The sequence below is a fragment of the Battus philenor genome, unplaced genomic scaffold (assembly GCF_028537555.1).
Source record: "Battus philenor isolate CCGP_79_NKW_IND1 unplaced genomic scaffold, ilBatPhil1.0.hap1 SCAF_29, whole genome shotgun sequence".
Lineage (NCBI taxonomy): Eukaryota > Metazoa > Arthropoda > Insecta > Lepidoptera > Papilionidae > Battus > Battus philenor.
This window is the reverse complement of record NW_027181692.1, coordinates 568,987-586,982: the sequence shown is the minus strand read 5'-3', so window position 1 is coordinate 586,982 and position 17,996 is coordinate 568,987. Positions and strand designations below refer to the sequence as shown.

Genomic DNA, 17,996 nt, shown 5'->3' with positions numbered 1-17,996 from the left:
TGAATTTCGAACTTTAGCTTCTACGATAAAAAAATATACTTCTTTCTCGCCATTATTGTATGTTTTTTTGTTTAGAAATTATCTGTTTTAAAAATGGAATGGCGCATTGTCGAAAATATTAGAGTAGTTTTACCAAGTTTAACCATAAATTCTGTTACTGGCTGTTTCATATACATTTAAAAAAATATTAATTTGAATTTCGAACTTTAGCTTCTACGATAAAAAAATATACTTCTTTCCCGCCATTATTGTATGTTTTTTTGTTAAGAAATTATCTGTTTTGAAAATGGAATGGCGCATTGTCGAAAATATTACAGTAGTTTTACCAAGTTTAACCATAAATTCTGTTACTGCCTGTTTTATATGCATTTAAAAAAAATATTAAATTGAATTTCGAACTTTAGATTCTACGATAAAAAAATAGACTTCTTTCCCGCCATTATTGTATGTTTTTTGTTAAGAAATTATCTGTTTTGAAAATGGAATGGCGCATTGTCGAAAATATTAGAGTAGTTTTACCAAGTTTAACCATAAATTCTGTTACTGGCTGTTATATACATTAAAAATTATTAATTTAAATTTCGAACTTTAGCTTCTGCGATAAAAAAATAGACTTCTTTCCCGCCATTATTGTATGTTTTTTGTTAAGAAATTATCTGTTTTGAAAATGGAATGGCGCATTGTCGAAAATATTACAGTAGTTTTACCAAGTTTAATCATAAATTCTGTTACTGGCTGTTTTATATACATTTAAAAAAATATTAATTTGAATTTCGAACTTTATCTTCTACGATATAAAATAGAATCCTTTCCAGCCATTATTGTATGTTTTTTTGTTTAGAAATTATCTGTTTTGAAAATGGAATGACGCATTGTCGAAAATATTAGAGTAGTTTTACCAAGTTTAACCATAAATTCTGTTACTGGCTGTTTTATAGATATTTAAAAAAATATTTATTTGAATTTCGAACTTTAGCTTCTACGATAAAAAATAGAATTCTTTCCTGCCATTATTGTATGTTTTTTTGTTAAGAAATTATCTGTTTTGAAAATGGAATGGCGCATTGTCGAAAATATTAGAGTAGTTTTACCAAGTTTAACCATAAATTCTGTTACTGGCTGTTATATACATTAAAAATTATTAATTTAAATTTCGAACTTTAGCTTCTGCGATAAAAAAATAGACTTCTTTCCCGCCATTATTGTATGTTTTTTGTTAAGAAATTATCTGTTTTGAAAATGGAATGGTGCATTGTCGAAAATATTACAGTAGTTTTACCAAGTTTAACCATAAATTCTGTTACTGGCTGTTTTATATACATTAAAAAAAATATTAATTCGAATTTCGAACTTTAGATTCTACGATAAAAAATAGACTTCTTTCCCGTCATTATTGAATGTTTTTTTTTATTAGAAATTATCTGTTTTGAAATTGGAATGGCGCATTGTCGAGAATATTAGAGTAGTTTTACCAAGTTTAACCATAAATTCTGTTACTGGCTGTTTTGTATACATTTAAAAAAATATTAATTTGAATTTCGAACTTTAGCTTCTACGATAAAAAAATAGAATTCTTTCCCGCCATTATTGTATGTTTTTTTGTTAAGAAATCATCTGTTTTGAAAATGGAATGGCGCATTGTCGAAAATATTAGAGTAGTTTTAGTTTGGCCTTTGGGTAATCTGGATTTGGAATGCTAGAAGACATGGTCTGCTCTAAGCGTCACCCAAATATTGAGTAACTCAAGAAACCTTCGGAGGCAGTAGTGACAAAGTTTTCAATGGAAGCCGTTCGTGAATCCATCGACGCGCGCGAAGGGCGGACACTTTGAATAACTAGTTTAGTATGTTAACATATATTTTTCACTCTACATAATCATATATATAACTTAAAAATAAAAAAAAAATTTAAAAAAATATTCTGATATTTTCTTCGTAATATAACATATGGCAACACTAGATAAGTAGGTTTAATACACCATTAAATGATTTAAAAAGTATTTCACGTCGAAGAGAAGAGAAAATTTTCTTTGTTGCAAAACAATTTAAAAAAAACCTAAATATATATATATGTGTCAGGTTATGGAATGACCTACCAGAGCCAATTAGATGCGCTAAATCTCTGTCGGCATTAAAAAATATGGTAAATGAGCACTTCCTTGGTCTCTTGGATCTTGGAAATAAGATATTGTGTAGCATAATTATAAGTATTTTAGTACCATTCCCACCTCTTTATATATATATATATATATATATATATATATATATATATATATATGACGCACGTACACCCTAAACTGCCATCTCCTTCATGTCTCTCATCTCCATCCAAAGTTGTTTGGTAGAGATCGTCTCAGTAAAACCACCTCTTGTTGTGTTTGTCCCTTAATAATTACTATATTATTTATTTAATGGAATCAGGCGTTACCTTGCGGAAGTCCATTCTAAGTAAGAAAAGGACCAATATTTAGCCACTTCCGCACATGCAGTGGTAGTCGTGCAACAAAGTGCACCGCCCGACAGCCCGGCTGATAAATGCGTATGCGGCAAACAATGCGAATTACACAATTACGACCCTTATATCACTAAATATTAGTCCTTTTCTTACTTACTATATTATTAATTATAGTGACCATTGACTTGCGGAAGTCAACGCAGGTTCCTGCAAGAAGTCAACCGTCATCGCAGGGTAACAGACCTGGATGTAGGGCGTCGAAATAAATGACCGCTTCTTATGGAATTGTTCACATGAACATATATCATAGCTGTCAGCTTATAGACAAGATTCGGCACTTGAGATCTCTAGTGATTGCCCGAGTATCGATAGATAATATCGATAAAAATTATTGTTACTGTTATCGATATAAAAAATCGATATTGTTTCTTCACTTGATTTATTTATTTATTAATTTCAAATATCATTGGCGATTATAAAGCTCAACGAATCCGCTGGCTTGGTCACTTGGAGCGAATGGGATCGGATCGGAGCGTGAAGGTAGCGTACCTGGGAAAACCGAGGGGTCGAAGACCAATGGGTAGACCCAGGTATCGCTGGATCGCGTTGAGGCAGACTTGCGCGAATTGAATGTCAGCCAATGGCAGACGATGGCGCAAGATAGAGGAAAGTGGAAGTCTCTCGCTTCGGAGGCCAAGACCCACTTTGGGTCACTGAGCCGGCGGAGCAGTAGTATTAATTTCAAATCGGCACGACATTAATAACCAATATACATATATATTTATCTAGTATATAGATATAAATCTTTCGATGATAACAAAATAGTCTGTCCATTTTGTGTTTTGACGTTCTTTTTGCGGCCCCATGGTCTTCTCTCTAGAACCTTAAGGCTTAAGCGGCCATTGCTTTCGTTCTTCTACGGATTTCATTCTTGATGAGATCCCGAAGATGTCTACATATAACCATATAAGGATATGAGAGAGAGTGAGATACCATAAACCATTAAACCTGAACTCTAGATGTTAATGATGCAAGGGATATTCTCTGAGTACCTCCAAATGTTTCAGCTCAAGGAGAGACCCAATTACACCTGTGATCCAGGTGTGGAACAGATCGTGGTACCAGCTGTCCTGTATTTAGTGTGGAATGAATAGATTGCAATTTTCGGTTGCAGTAAAAGATCTAGGAAAGAAATATCGCATTATAGAACGAGATGAGTTCCCAAAACCTTCAAAGAATATAGGAGAAAAGTCATAGGAGAAACATTCAGAAGGAATAAATAAGAAACAGAAAGTAAAGTTAATGAATGGTAATGTTACAAACCACGAGTTACAGAACCATCTAAACAATTAACACGGAACCCTAGGATCAAGAAGTGCTGTAAACACACGTAGCCATGAAGTTATTTATAGATTTTTGTGTACGGTTCTCGGAAATTTTTACCGAGCACTATCTCGAACTTACTAGAACCTTCTCCATTGTATAAATAGGTGTACTCCCCATGTCGACAGTTCAGTGTTGTTAGAGTTATAAGATTAAGATCTACGATCAGCGATACAAAATGACTACACCAATACATCGCTATACATCGTTTCGTTTTGCGTTTTTTTAGAAGTTGCGTCGCTGCTTAATTAGTACTAATTTTCACTGCGCGTCGTTAGATTTACGAGGTTGTGTTGTTTTGGGTTCGAGTCTTTAATTTTATCTTTAAATTTTTTTATAAAAGATGGCAACACTTTTGTCAATCAAAACTCGAGGATTCCATTTCTAACTAAAAATCAACGTAATTTGAATATAGTTTTAATTTTACTTTGTTTTGCTAATTTTAAAAGTTCAGTTTCAATTACGTAGTGTATTGTGCTTTTTTTAAAAGAGAATAATAAATTTATATAATTTTTACGTGTTATTTCTGGTTACAAAAAAGTAAATATTATTCCAATTTATTTATTGGCAGAGTTATATTATTTTTGTTTTTTAAATGTTTACTTTGTTCGGATTCCTTTTTAAAAAGTAGTATTTTCGTGATCCTGGAACCTATCTTCTATCTTTACATGGTTTGCTATAGAAAATCTTAATTCACATTGCGGCGTTTCAATTTGCGTCGTGTTTTTTTGGAACGTAACCACGACGCAAAGTGAGGTATTGGTGTATTTGGTAAGTTATTTGGACAGCGATTTCTTGAGCGATTTGAAAGCGTATTTGGACTAATCGAAAGTATACTTTGTGTTAAATAGGGTAACCATCTGATTTGTAAATAAAGGACTCCTTGTGAACCAGTGGTGTTTCATTTCGAGTCAGAACTCACAGTGCGTAACAGTAATAATGGTAAATCTGTGATTAAGGATTAAAAAGTAAAGTAAGAAGATAATATACAGGTGAAGAATAAAACAGAAATCTACGGAACGAAACAATAATAAATGGACGAAGAATGGAAGGTAATAGAAGAGTTTTTGATGGATAAAATAGTAGAGAATGTGTTACGTTGAGACGTATAAAAGATAAGAAAAGGACCAATATTTAGCCACTTCCGCACATGCAGTGGTAGTCGTGCAACAAAGTGCACCGCCCGCCAGCCCGCTGATAAATGCGCATGCGGCAAACAATGCGAAACACAACCGCCACCGCTAAATTACTCAACACGTGTTTCACCACTCCACGGGGCATCTTCAGGAGTTATATTACACCGATTAGTACCAAACACAGAGACTCTGTGTTTAACACTGCATGTGCGGAAGTGGCTAAATATTGGTCCTTTTATAACTTAGGATGGACTTCCGCAATGTAACGCCTGATTACATTTAACCGTATAAATAATATTAAAAAAAATAGTCAAAATAAAGTTCCTGTTTAACTATAGGTCCTTAAAAACGGAGGTCATAAATCTTAACATAACATATCGATGTCATTTTGAAAGAGGGTAATCGAACAAAAAGCGTATTATATATATCGATAATAAAACTATAGTTAATCTCCTCACTAGTGGAGCCAGCACGTAACGTTCTCTTGACGCATTGTGGACTAGTTAATGTTATTGGTCAAAGCATCCGGCAGCAGATGTACTTTTATTATATCTTATATCAGTGGTGTACCAAGAACTTTTGCCGCCCGGGGCGATATCCAGTTTGCCGCCCCTTCTATTATAAGTCAATCAAATAGTGGTTTTTTATAAATTAATACACATAAATAAATTATTAAGTTATTTAATCAAAATTAATTAATACACAGAGTAAATTTTTTTAGACATGTGTGTATGCACTCGTAAACATATTTATATAATATCTACTCTTCTTTCTAGCTTTCATACTAGAAAAATCGTGTATAATGCTCTTAAAATTAAAATTATTTGTAATTTCTTGTTCTATTGGCAATATTGCAAGAGTTTTTAGTCTTAATTGACTCATTGTAGAACGAAGATAATTTTTTATCAACTTCAATTTTGAGAAGCTTCTTTCGCAACTACCGACACTGATTGAAATTGTTAAAAATATTCTTAAATAAATTACAATGTTGGAACAAAATTTTAATTTATTATTCAAGAAAGAAAATAAATATGAAATTAATATGTTGCTTTTTACAACTATAAGTAAATCTAAAAAATGCCGCCCCAAGGTAAGTGCCGCCTGGTGCGGACCGCACCCACCGCCCCCCCCCAGGTACGCCACTGTCTTATATGAAGTCCGCTTTGGTCGTAACGTTTCGGTGTATTTTGACTTCCTTCCGACACTTATTTGCGTTGTTAAACATATATACACACACATATATATATATATATATATATATATATATATATATATATATATATATATTTATATATGACGCACGTACATCCTAAACTGCTATCTCCTTCATGTCTCTCATCTCCATCCAAAGGTTGTCTGGTAGAGATCACCTCGGTAAGACCGCCTCTTGTTGTGTTTGTCCCTTAATAATTACTCTAAGGTTAATTACAGTGACCATTGACATGCGGAAGTCAACGCAGGCTCATATATATATATATATATATATATATATATATATATCAACACCCATTCTTAGGGTAAGCCAACTAATCGCGGTTACAACAGCGTGGGAGAAGGTTGGATCCGGATCCATCCTTGTCTCGCCTGTGGTCCACGCTGCCGTCCCAAGTCGCACACAACATCAACACCACACAGCTCTACTCGGGTAGAGCGGTTTACTATAAACGTTATACAACTGGAACGCGTCTATACAGCTTCTGTTTTATTTTTTAAGTTCATTATTTTTTTAAGTTCATCATTCATCACCCTTCCGCTCCGTGAAGTCAGTTCTGATGAAGCTGTAAAAGCTTCAGGGCTTACAGCATCAACTTCAACCGAAACCAAGTATTTCTACGTTAGGTTCGACAACTGAAGAAAATATATGGTAGGCAATTGTTTGTTTATCATATATATATATATATATATATATATATATATATATATATATATATAGTATGAGTAGATTATTTAAGGCTACAAAACTGTGTTGCATTGTATATTGATAAAGTATTTAATCAATAAATAACATAACGCAGACATATATGTCAGTATATATATATACATACATAATCCAAATTCAAAAAACATTCAGTCAGACACGCATTATTAATCGTCGTTTATTTGTAACATTACAAGCAGCAAGCTTCCGCCGGCTAGCGCTGCTCTAACAGACAGACAGACACACGACAGTTGCTGTTTTAAATGTACTTTAACAAAAATGTGTACATTATAATATCAAACGTGTATATGAAACAATAAACCGAAACGGTACTTAATACACTTCTATGGCGCTACAACTTCCACAGCTGGACATAGGTTTCCCACGTCGTCTTCAAATAACTTTAACAAAGGTTGTATGTCCACATTGTGGGCCCACATACAAATATATGATAAAATTCAACAAAGTTTAATACATTTCTATAAACTCTTCAACACTATAATAAGATTAATATAATAATATACATTTAATTTTAGATTTAAAACAACAAAAATGAACGTCTAAGATATCTCATGGAACTTTTAATATATATGCATACATTCAATCCTGTGAAATCCGCGCATAATTATGTTCTCTATGAGAATTCTATATGCCAACGAAAATATTTCAGTTGACTTCGTCGTACCGTTCGTGTGATTTTAATTTAAATTTATTTACATCAACTTTTTATCTATAATATACAGTTTAGTATGTTTTTGTTTTAATGTTAAACAAATAATAAATCATAAGATTAAACCACAATTATTACAATCTACCCTTATTACAGTTAAGGGAGAAGGAAATCCAATGCGTTGAGTTATAACAGTGTTTAAATAAGCAAGACGGTGTTGCCAGTGTGAGATATTAGCAAATGTTACCCTACACCAATGGAAAGCCCCTAAAATAGGGAGAAAATCATCTAGATGACAGGGAACGAATGATAGATGACATATTCTTTTTAAAAATAAATATCCGTGAACAGAAATTATAATTTTTGTAACATTAAACTTAATCGATTGTTAAGCGTTGATTAAATGGGTGATTTAATTTTTGTCCACGAGATATGATGATGGGTTATTCACGGAGGGGGATTTATGGCAGCCTGGACAAGGGTTGAAAGAAGAAACCCACTGCGGCTCTAGAAGCAGTGTAGGGTTGTTCAGGGTTTTTTTTTAAAAAGCACCGAATACCAGAATTGAGAGACAATCGGATTGCACAACTTTACATGTATTACTTCATATATGACAAGTTATTTTATTTATAAAAGTAATATTACATTTCTTTTTGAATTTAGAACCATTGTTTCGTTTTCAATTTCGTTAACTTTTAATTATGTTCATAGATTAAAAATAAATACATTTAAAAAACTTTTAAGTTAAACGGTTTTATTTGATACCCATATTGTGGTGGTCGTGGAAAAATATGTACCTAGTCCGCCATATTGGAACGGCATCCATCTTGAATTTTAAATTTTGATATAATCATCATGTTTTACTAGTGTAGCCCTTTCATTCGATACCCATAATGAGGGGGTTAAGGAAAAATATGTAATCCGCCATTTTGTATCGGCGGCCATCTTAGATTTATAATGTTATTGATTTTATTATATTGTATTGTCATCTAAATTAAATGTGTGTACCAAATTTCAGATCAATCTGACAACGAGGAAGATGCTTAAGTTTCAATTTCTATTTTTGACCCAAATAAACAAATTCTGTACGGGTCGAACTAAATAAAACCGTTTAATAATTATGAATGTTGTGCAGTTCGATTGCATTTGGAATGGAGTATATTTCTGTAGCTTTCCAATGTCCAATCGTAAGGTAACAGCCGAAGGAAATTCTTAAAAGATATTAACAGAAATAATTTAGATACGAGTAGAACTTTTGGGGGTGTTAGCAAACTATGCCTGGATGGACGAGCACAAGGATATCAAGCCCCTAACCCTGATGTTTAAGTGGAGGAACTATAGGGGACACACCAAAGTTCTAAACCATAGCAGAAGGGCCGAACCACCCCCCACCAACTACTCACAAACGTTGCAGATGTCTCTGTCTCACAAAAAGGCCCTCTGGCAAGTGACTCAGCCGGTTATTGTTGAGTTTCCTGAAAGGCAACACAAAAAACAAAAGAATATACTGAACCTTAAAAACTCTAGACACCTTTACAGTCACGATGTGTTTTTTCACCTGCCGGTATTCAGTTTCACCGGGTGAGAGACGGTTGAGCGTTGGAGGCACTTAGTCTAGATCTATTTATAGTAACTAAACTTAGCATCACTTAATTTTTTTCTATGTGTACCTAAATTATTTTTTAGACAGACAAAACATGTCAGCCAGTTGGCATTCATAGTAAAACTAGGCTCGAAGTTGTTGAGCATTGAAGGCACTTAGTCTAGATCTATTTACAGTAACACAGCATCACTTGATTTTTTTTCTATATGTACCTAAATTATTCTTTTGGCAGACAAAACATGTCAGCCAGTTAACATTCATAGTAACACTAGGCTCGAAGTTGTTGAGCATTGAAGGCACTTAGCATATATCTATTTACAGTAACACAGCATCACTTGATTTTTTTTCTATATGTACCTAAATTATTCTTTTGGCAGACAAAACATGTTAGCCAGTTAGCATTCATAGTAACACTAGACTCGAAGTTGTTGAGCATTGAAGGCACTTAGCCTACATCTATTTGTATTATGTAAGTGTATGAAATCCTTTTTTACTCACAGAAAAAAGTTAACAGCTTACTGATGTTCAATTTCACAAGACTCAATGTGGTTGAGCATAGAGGTCACTTAGCATATACCTATTTATAGTAACCAAGTTCAAGTGCATGTAGATTTTACTGCACATTTAGATAGTTTTTTTTTATTTTTCCACTTTAACTTTTCGTTTTTTCTCATCAACTAAAGATGTTTCCGAGTTAGCATTCAGTTTTATCAGGCTACCAAGCTCGTGATGAACAACCAAGAAAATTTGTATTTGGCATAAAAAGTTTAATCTGGCATGAGGCGGTTGAGCAATAAAGGCATATAGCTCAGACCTATTTACAGTGACTAAGTTTTTATTACAATCTATAGATTCTATTTTGTAGATGGATGTGAATATTTGTAGTGTGCTCATTGGCATGTTCAGGTTTATTGAATTTGAGATGGTTGAGTTCTGAAGGCATTTAGTCTAGACTTGTACAAAAACTTAACTAAGGTAGTTACTAAAATCACTAGATTGATAGATCACTCGATGGTTTTAGGTTTTTTGAACACTCCAAATAGTGACTTTGTTCAAGGGCTACCTTGACTTGAAATGTCACACGATTGGAGATGTCCCTAGAAGATTACCAGGGTATGATGAGTTGCTTCTATCTGAAGTGTTTTATATGTGATTGTCCTTGGATCATAATAATGTGTTTTAGAAATACAATGAACGAAACCATAAAAAATATATTTTTTAGCACCGTTTTTTTGGGGCCTTCCGTACTCTATAATTTTGAATGGACTAGAATATTCTTTACTATAACATTTTTCACGTGTCTTTATCTCCAAAATCTTCTTATATCCGCCTCAATGTCCTTCATTAATTCTTCTTTCATCCAACAAATTTTCTTGCATCCCTTTAAAAAAATAAAGAATACTTACAATCGTTCTAGAAGATTAAGCGACACGAACGCATCCCTCTCGATTGTGTGTATCTGGTTCTCCGACAATTGCCTGTTGGAAAGATTAAAAATGTAACATATATATATATTAAAATTGACGAAAGGTAAATCAATTTTAATCTGCTGTTAATCACTCGTTATTAGTTTATGATTAGAGTTGTTGGTGCCTGAATGGTAAGATATTTTAAATGTAAGTTTAATCATTGATTAACGGATGATTCAAAGATAATTAAAACATTTTTTTAATTATACTTTTTGCCACTGCTGTTTTTCAGTTTTATATAATTAATGCACAAATTATGAATTATATTACATTGTATTATGCGAATCGAAACCAATGCCATAGATGAAATTTAAAATACTCTCTTCTCGAATAGGCTGTTACAAGTACTTTCGAGTCGTCTATAAAATGTCGGCATTGTTTTCAAAAAGCTACTGACTCGGAAGGTAGTTCTGTTGAACAGGCAGAAGTTCAGCAGTTGCTCTTTGCAAATACAGTTGCACAAAGCGACGACATGCATCGACATCAGCGCAGTTCTCTTGGATGCAATAACATACTATTGTTCAATAATATTTCTTTAATATAGGTTTTAAATATCTCCAGTGGCAGACATGAAATTGTATGTTTAATAAATAAAATTCGAAATAATAATGAACCACTTACAGTATCTTCAATTCGTGTAGATTCTGGAAGTCGCTCTGGAATATTATTGATAAGTTGTTGCCTTGCAGATCTCTGGAACAAAGAAATGTGTGTGAATAACACATATTTTAAAATTTATAAAAATAACTACTGTACTTCTATATACGTGTGTATACTTTTTTCATAATCATTTTAAGTCGTACAATGCCCACAGTTGGACATAGACATGTCCAGCGTTTCAAATAAGACAGCTTTGAAGTGGTCTAAAACTCTAGAGCAGAGTTCCCCAAACTTTTTTGTGTCGTAGACCCCTTGCCATGTTTTTCCGTGTTGGGTAGACCCCCTACTTACCTGATATTGATTTCCTGTAAATTTCTAACAGTAGTGAAGTTTAGTGTTAAAAACTTAAATTAAAAACACATGTTAATTTATACATTTATTAATTGAATTTAAATTAATACTACTCAATATAAAATTTTGTATCTGTTATGTAAAATATACGTAACATTAAATAAACACGAAACTGCGACTCCCAGGTTTTTACAAGTTGAAAATGTATTGCGACCACAAAGCGAATACCAACATCCTACAACTTACATAATTTTATGAACACATATAATATTTTTTTACTTCATAGGTACTTTCATAAATAATGTAAATGTTTTGATATTATAAGATAGTATGATGTAAGTAAATAGGTACTATCAGTGTACGTGTTGAGATCCACTATCGTGGACCCCCATTTTCATTTCATGGACCCCCAAATTTTTTTTCGCTGTCGTAGACCCCTTGCAGGTTGTCATAGACCCCTAGGGGTCGATATAGACCACTTTGGGAATCACTTCTCTAGAGCGTTGTAATTCTACTTATATTTTAAGATACGGTGGTTCATGCTTCATATGCTATTGACTTCACCGATAATAATTGTTAGTGTCTAATTATTATTTCGTCGATTTAAATTCGAAATACATTAGTAACTCCGTATAGCAGTAGAAATTGTAAATTGTAAACATACACTGTAAACATGTAAATGTACACTTCCTCAGATCACAATTAGTAGCTTCTTCATCAAGTACTACTTGCTAGGGTTTTCACGTCTAAGACTTAAATTAATAAATACATTTAAAAAACTTTTAAGTTAAACGGTTTTTTGATCCTCATAGTGTGGTGGTTGTGGAAAAATATGTACCTAGCCCGCCATATTGGAACGGCGTCCATCTTGAATTTTAAATTTTGACATAATCATCGTGTTTTACTAGTGTAGCACTTTCATTTGATACCCATATTGAGGGGGTTAAGGAAAAATATGTAATCCGCCATTTTGTATCGGCGGCCATCTTATATTTATAATGTTATTGATTTTATTATATTGTATTGTCATTTAAATTAAATGTGTGTACCAAATTTCAGATCAATCTGACAACGGGAAGGTGCTTAAATTTCAATTTCTAATTTTGACCCAAATAATTAAACAAATAAATTCTGCACGGGTCGAACTAAATAAAACCGTTTAAAAATGAAACATATTTCTCCGCATAAGTCGCGTAGTGATAAACATCTGTCAAAAATTTGACGACAGTCAAAACTAATAAAAAACGAAAGTGTTTTCGCAGTTGGCAGTTTTGATTAGAGCCGGCGATAAAATCAACAGTCTCTTTACAAATATAGTTTCTTAAGTAAGAAAAGGATTAATATATAGCTACTTCCGCTATGTAGCAGTAGTCGTTAAAATACACCGCCAGCCAGTTCGCTGATAAATGCGCATGCGGTACACAATGCGAAACACAACTACCACCGTTAAATCACTCAACTTGTGTTTCATTCCTCCACGGGGCATCCTCAGGAGTAATGTTACACCTATTAGTGCTAAACACCGAGTAACACTGGCTGGCGGGCTGTGCACTTTATTGCACGACTACTGCTACATAGCGGAAGTAGCTATATATTAGTCCTTTTCTTACTTAGTATGGACTTCCGCAAAGTAACGCCTGAATCAATTATATATTATATATTATATAGCTTCGTAAAGCGTGCACGACCATACATGTGTTCATATTTTTTGTGGACCTGTTTCTGGGACCTCTGTTTCAAAGCCTGTCGTGAGTGGAAAGGGTCTTTAATGATAATATAATTTTGCAAATACTTTTATTTATTTATACTCATATTCCGTCCTTCTCTGTTTTATTCTTTCGTCTTCTTTCTCTCCTAACATCTCAGGTATTCTGAACTATACATGAGTATGTAGCATGGTATTCTTGTATTAAATACTCCAATATCTCGCTTAGCGTCGTTTCGTTTTGCGTTTTTGTTCGAAGTTGCGTCGCTGCTTAATTAGCACTAATTTTCACTGCGCGTCGTTAGATTTTCGAGGTTGCGTTGTTTTGGGTTCGAGTCTTTAATTTTTTTTTTATTTTCTTTTTTTTTTCTAAAAGATGGCAATACTTTTGTATCTTATTGCGTCTTGCCATCAAAACTCGAGGATTCCCTTTCAAACTAAAAATCGACACAATTTGAATACAGTTTTATTTTCATTTTGTTTTGCTAATTTTAAGAGTTTAGTTTCAATTACGAAGTGTGTTGTGCTTTTTTTTGTAGTAGTAGTAGTATAGTAAATTTATACAAATTTTTACGTGTTGTTTCTGGTTACAAAAGAGGTAAATATTATTCCAATTTATTTATTGGCAGAGTTATATCATTTTTGTTTATAAATGTTTACTTTGTTCAATTTTCTTTTTAAAAAGTTGTATTTTCGTAACCCTGGAACCTATCTTCGATCTTTACATGGTTTGCTATAGAAAATCTTAATTCACTTTGCGTCGTGTTTTTTTGGAATCTTAAGTCGTGTGCCAAGAGGCTTTATAACGGTTGTACAATAAAATTATTAATGCGTACAAAACGTACTCGTTTAAACGTGAGGTAATTCAAGGGACAAATATAAAATATATCACTAAACAAAGTAACTCCTGAATACGTTTTATTTTTTTCGTATATATATTCATTTAAATCAGGGCTTCTTAAACTTTTGTCTTTCACGACCCCATTTATGATTGCGAGTTTCTTGACGACCCCATTCAAATATAATAGAAAAGTAAATTAATATTTTTTGATGATTTATTTATTAGGTAACAATATATATATACACATGAAAATATATAGTTTCAGAATTCGTTTTGAAACATATAAAAATCTAAAATTAAAAATTGCACAAAAAATTATAAAATTGTATTTATATTAGTTTGAAGCCTTCAATAAATGCGCGTGTCTAGACATTGCCAGTCCACTGTATTCTGCCAACTTTAGTGATGTTATAAAATGGTATATATAAATATTTGACATTAAAATCTTGCGACCCATAGTTTAAGAAGCCCTGATTTAAAGTAACACGACTTAACTCAATTCGATACCGCAAAGGCTTTGACATAAGTTACCCCGCAAGCCTCCGCGAGTTCTAAGTGACACTTAAGCAAGCGATGCGCACTTAATGGCACGAGTGGTTCGTACTGAACATTATATTCAATTACGCGAAGTAACAGCGGCACGGACGACTCAGTGGCAATAAGTGAGGTATATACAGTGGGTTCGAATCTTTATGTCTAAGTTTTTAAAGACGTGATAATGTACATCGACATTTCTGCACACAGACACCCATTTTTTAAACGGTTTTATTTAGTTCGACCCGTACGGAATTTATTTGGGTCAAAATTAGAAATTGAAATTTAAGCACCTTCCCGTTGTCAGATTGATCTGGAATTTGGTACACACATTTAATTTAGATGACAATACAATATAATATAATCAATAACATTATAAACCTAAGATGGCCGCCGATACAAAATGGCGGATTACGTATTTTTCCTTAACCCCCTCAATATGGGTATCAAATGAAAGGGCTACACTAGTAGAACACGATGATTATGTCAAAATATTAAATTCAAGATGGACGCCGTTCCAATATGGCGGACTAGGTACATATTTTTCCACAACCACCACAATATGGGTATCAAAAAACCGTTTAACTTAAAAGTTTTTTAACTGTATTTATATTATTGCTATTTAGGACCTCTGTTACCCTTATCTTTGGGTAAGACAGGGTCGTTTTTTATCTTTTAATAAAAAAAATTTCCCATTTTAATTTCCATACTCTTCTATCATTCTTCACATGATCTATCTTTGCTTTACTTACATTCTACAACATCTATCTTTCTTATCCTTACTAACTGCCATTCATTCATCATCACACTTCCTTCGCTTCGTTTGTTAATATAACAGGTTTTGTTATCTCATTTATTAACATAGTATATACTTATTTACAATTTTATATTGTTAATTTAATTGGTTTATTTATTTCTTTTCTATCAACCTGTATCTGTTTTCTTCATTTTTCATTACCTTCTCGACCATTGCAAGGCATGTATGTATATATATATATTTACGAGGAAAAGGTACCCACATAAATACGAATAATTAAGAGATGCTAAACAATATCCCATTTTAGAGGTACAGGAAGTGCTCTTTTAGCATATTTTTAAATGCTAACAACGATCTAGCGCTTCAAATTGGCTCTGGTAGCTCATTCCATAACCTGACAGCGATAACATAGAAAGATTTCTCCATAAACATAAAATGAGTAGGTATAGTCAATTAATATATATATATATATATATATATATATATATACATACTTATATGTATAGTCCACTATGGCTAGGCTACCAGTGTGTATATATATAATTGAGTGTAAATATATAATTGATTTTCTAACGATAGAGCTTTAACACTAATCAAAGGTTACAGAAATAATAACTAACATATAAAAAGGTATGATATCCCAAGCATTCTCATCCTGAACAATTCAATGATTGTAAACTTTATATGTAAGAAGATTTACTCAGTTAACTCTACTAGAAGAGTCCAACATATCAGAAACTTTAAAAAATCGTTCTCCCTTATAATAACATTTTTCAATTTAAACCTGCAAGGTTTTCAAAAGCGCTCTAATCACAGAAAAGCTAACAACAAATTTATCTAACAGATTCAGGCATTACTTTGCAGAAGTCCATCATAAGTAAGAAAGGACTAATATATAGCTACTTCCGCTATGTAGCAGTAGTCGTGCAATAAAGTGCACCGTCCGCCAGCCCGTTGATAGATGCGCAATTTGGTTAATTTGATGTACAAACGCGCCTGTTCAGCTACGCATGCCGATCTTGAATATCTAATGGATTCAGGCGTTACTTTGCATAAGTCCATCCTAAGTAAGAAAGGACTAATATATAGCCACTTCCGCTATGTAGCAGTAGTCGTGCAATAAAGTGCACCGTCCGCCAGCCCGTTGATAGATGCGCAATTTGGTTAATTTGATGTACAAACGCGCCTGTTCAGCTACGCATGCCGATCTTGAATATCTAATGGATTCAGGCGTTACTTTGCATAAGTCCATCCTAAGTAAGAAAGGACTAATATATAGCCACTTCCGCTATGTAGCAGTAGTCGTGCAATAAAGTGCACCGTCCGCCAGCCCGTTGATAGATGCGCAATTTGGTTAATTTGATGTACAAACGCGCCTGTTCAGCTACGCATGCCGATCTTGAATATCTAATGGATTCAGGCGTTACTTTGCATAAGTCCATCCTAAGTAAGAAAGGACTAATATATAGCCACTTCCGCTATGTAGCAGTAGTCGTGCAATAAAGTGCACCGTCCGCCAGCCCGTTGATAGATGCGCAATTTGGTTAATTTGATGTACAAACGCGCCTGTTCAGCTACGCATGCCGATCTTGAATATCTAATGGATTCAGGCGTTACTTTGCATAAGTCCATCCTAAGTAAGAAAGGACTAATATATAGCCACTTCCGCTATGTAGCAGTAGTCGTGCAATAAAGTGCACCGTCCGCCAGCCCGTTGATAGATGCGCAATTTGGTTAATTTGATGTACAAACGCGCCTGTTCAGCTACGCATGCCGATCTTGAATATCTAATGGATTCAGGCGTTACTTTGCATAAGTCCATCCTAAGTAAGAAAGGACTAAAATATAGCTACTTCCGCTATGTAGCTAGCTATGTAGCAGTCCGCTGATAAATGCGCATTTATTGTGCATATATCATCAGGTTGGCGGGCGTCGCACTATATTGCACGACTTCTGCTACATAGCGGAAGTAGCTATATATTAGTCTTTTTCTTAATTACAACAAACTTGTTGGTTCAAATACTATATTAATATTAAAAATAATATTTATGGGGAAATATACCATAATGGACAGACCCGGAAGGCTTTGTTTGTTACAGTGACCTTCCAATTCGTGTGTCAATAATTTCCTCGTCTTTTATTGCTCTTTGACCATCCTTATTTTCATTCTACACGTTCTACTCTTTTTTCTTTCATTCGTCTCCTTTCTTCTCTCTACATTCCTAAGTACATTAGTTTTTATTTAGCATTTTTGTTTATTTACTTGGGAGATGGGTTGGCGATCGCACTGTGGTATTATGGTACGCAGAGAATGCTGCAGTTCATCCACTGGAAACTAGTTCATGGGCTATGACAATACTAAATAATTAATGCGAAATGTGAATTTTTTAAAATTGTATCCCGGGCGTCAGCCCCGCGACCAACGATCGTAAGTTGAAATTCCTTATACAATGGTAGAACAATTCATTTCCAAGGCTTTATTTACTTAATACTCTTTAATGTACACGATAGAAAGTTTAGTTATAAAATCAGCAGACCACTTAGAACAGAATAATGCGCAAACTGGACAAGAATT

The 17,996-nt window shown here is 33.6% G+C and overlaps 1 protein-coding gene across 1 annotated transcript in view; it reads right to left on the bottom strand.

The window, feature by feature from the left end:
- The window catches only part of sli (slit guidance ligand), a 201,440-nt gene that overhangs the window by 70,078 nt on the left and 113,366 nt on the right, over positions 1-17,996 (bottom strand). The window contains exons 3-4 of the mRNA XM_068770014.1: positions 11,255-11,326; positions 10,571-10,642 (exon numbers count right to left, since the gene is read on the bottom strand). Of these exons, the coding sequence (XP_068626115.1) occupies positions 10,571-10,642; positions 11,255-11,326 (144 nt within the window). The remainder of the gene's footprint in view (positions 1-10,570; positions 10,643-11,254; positions 11,327-17,996) is intronic.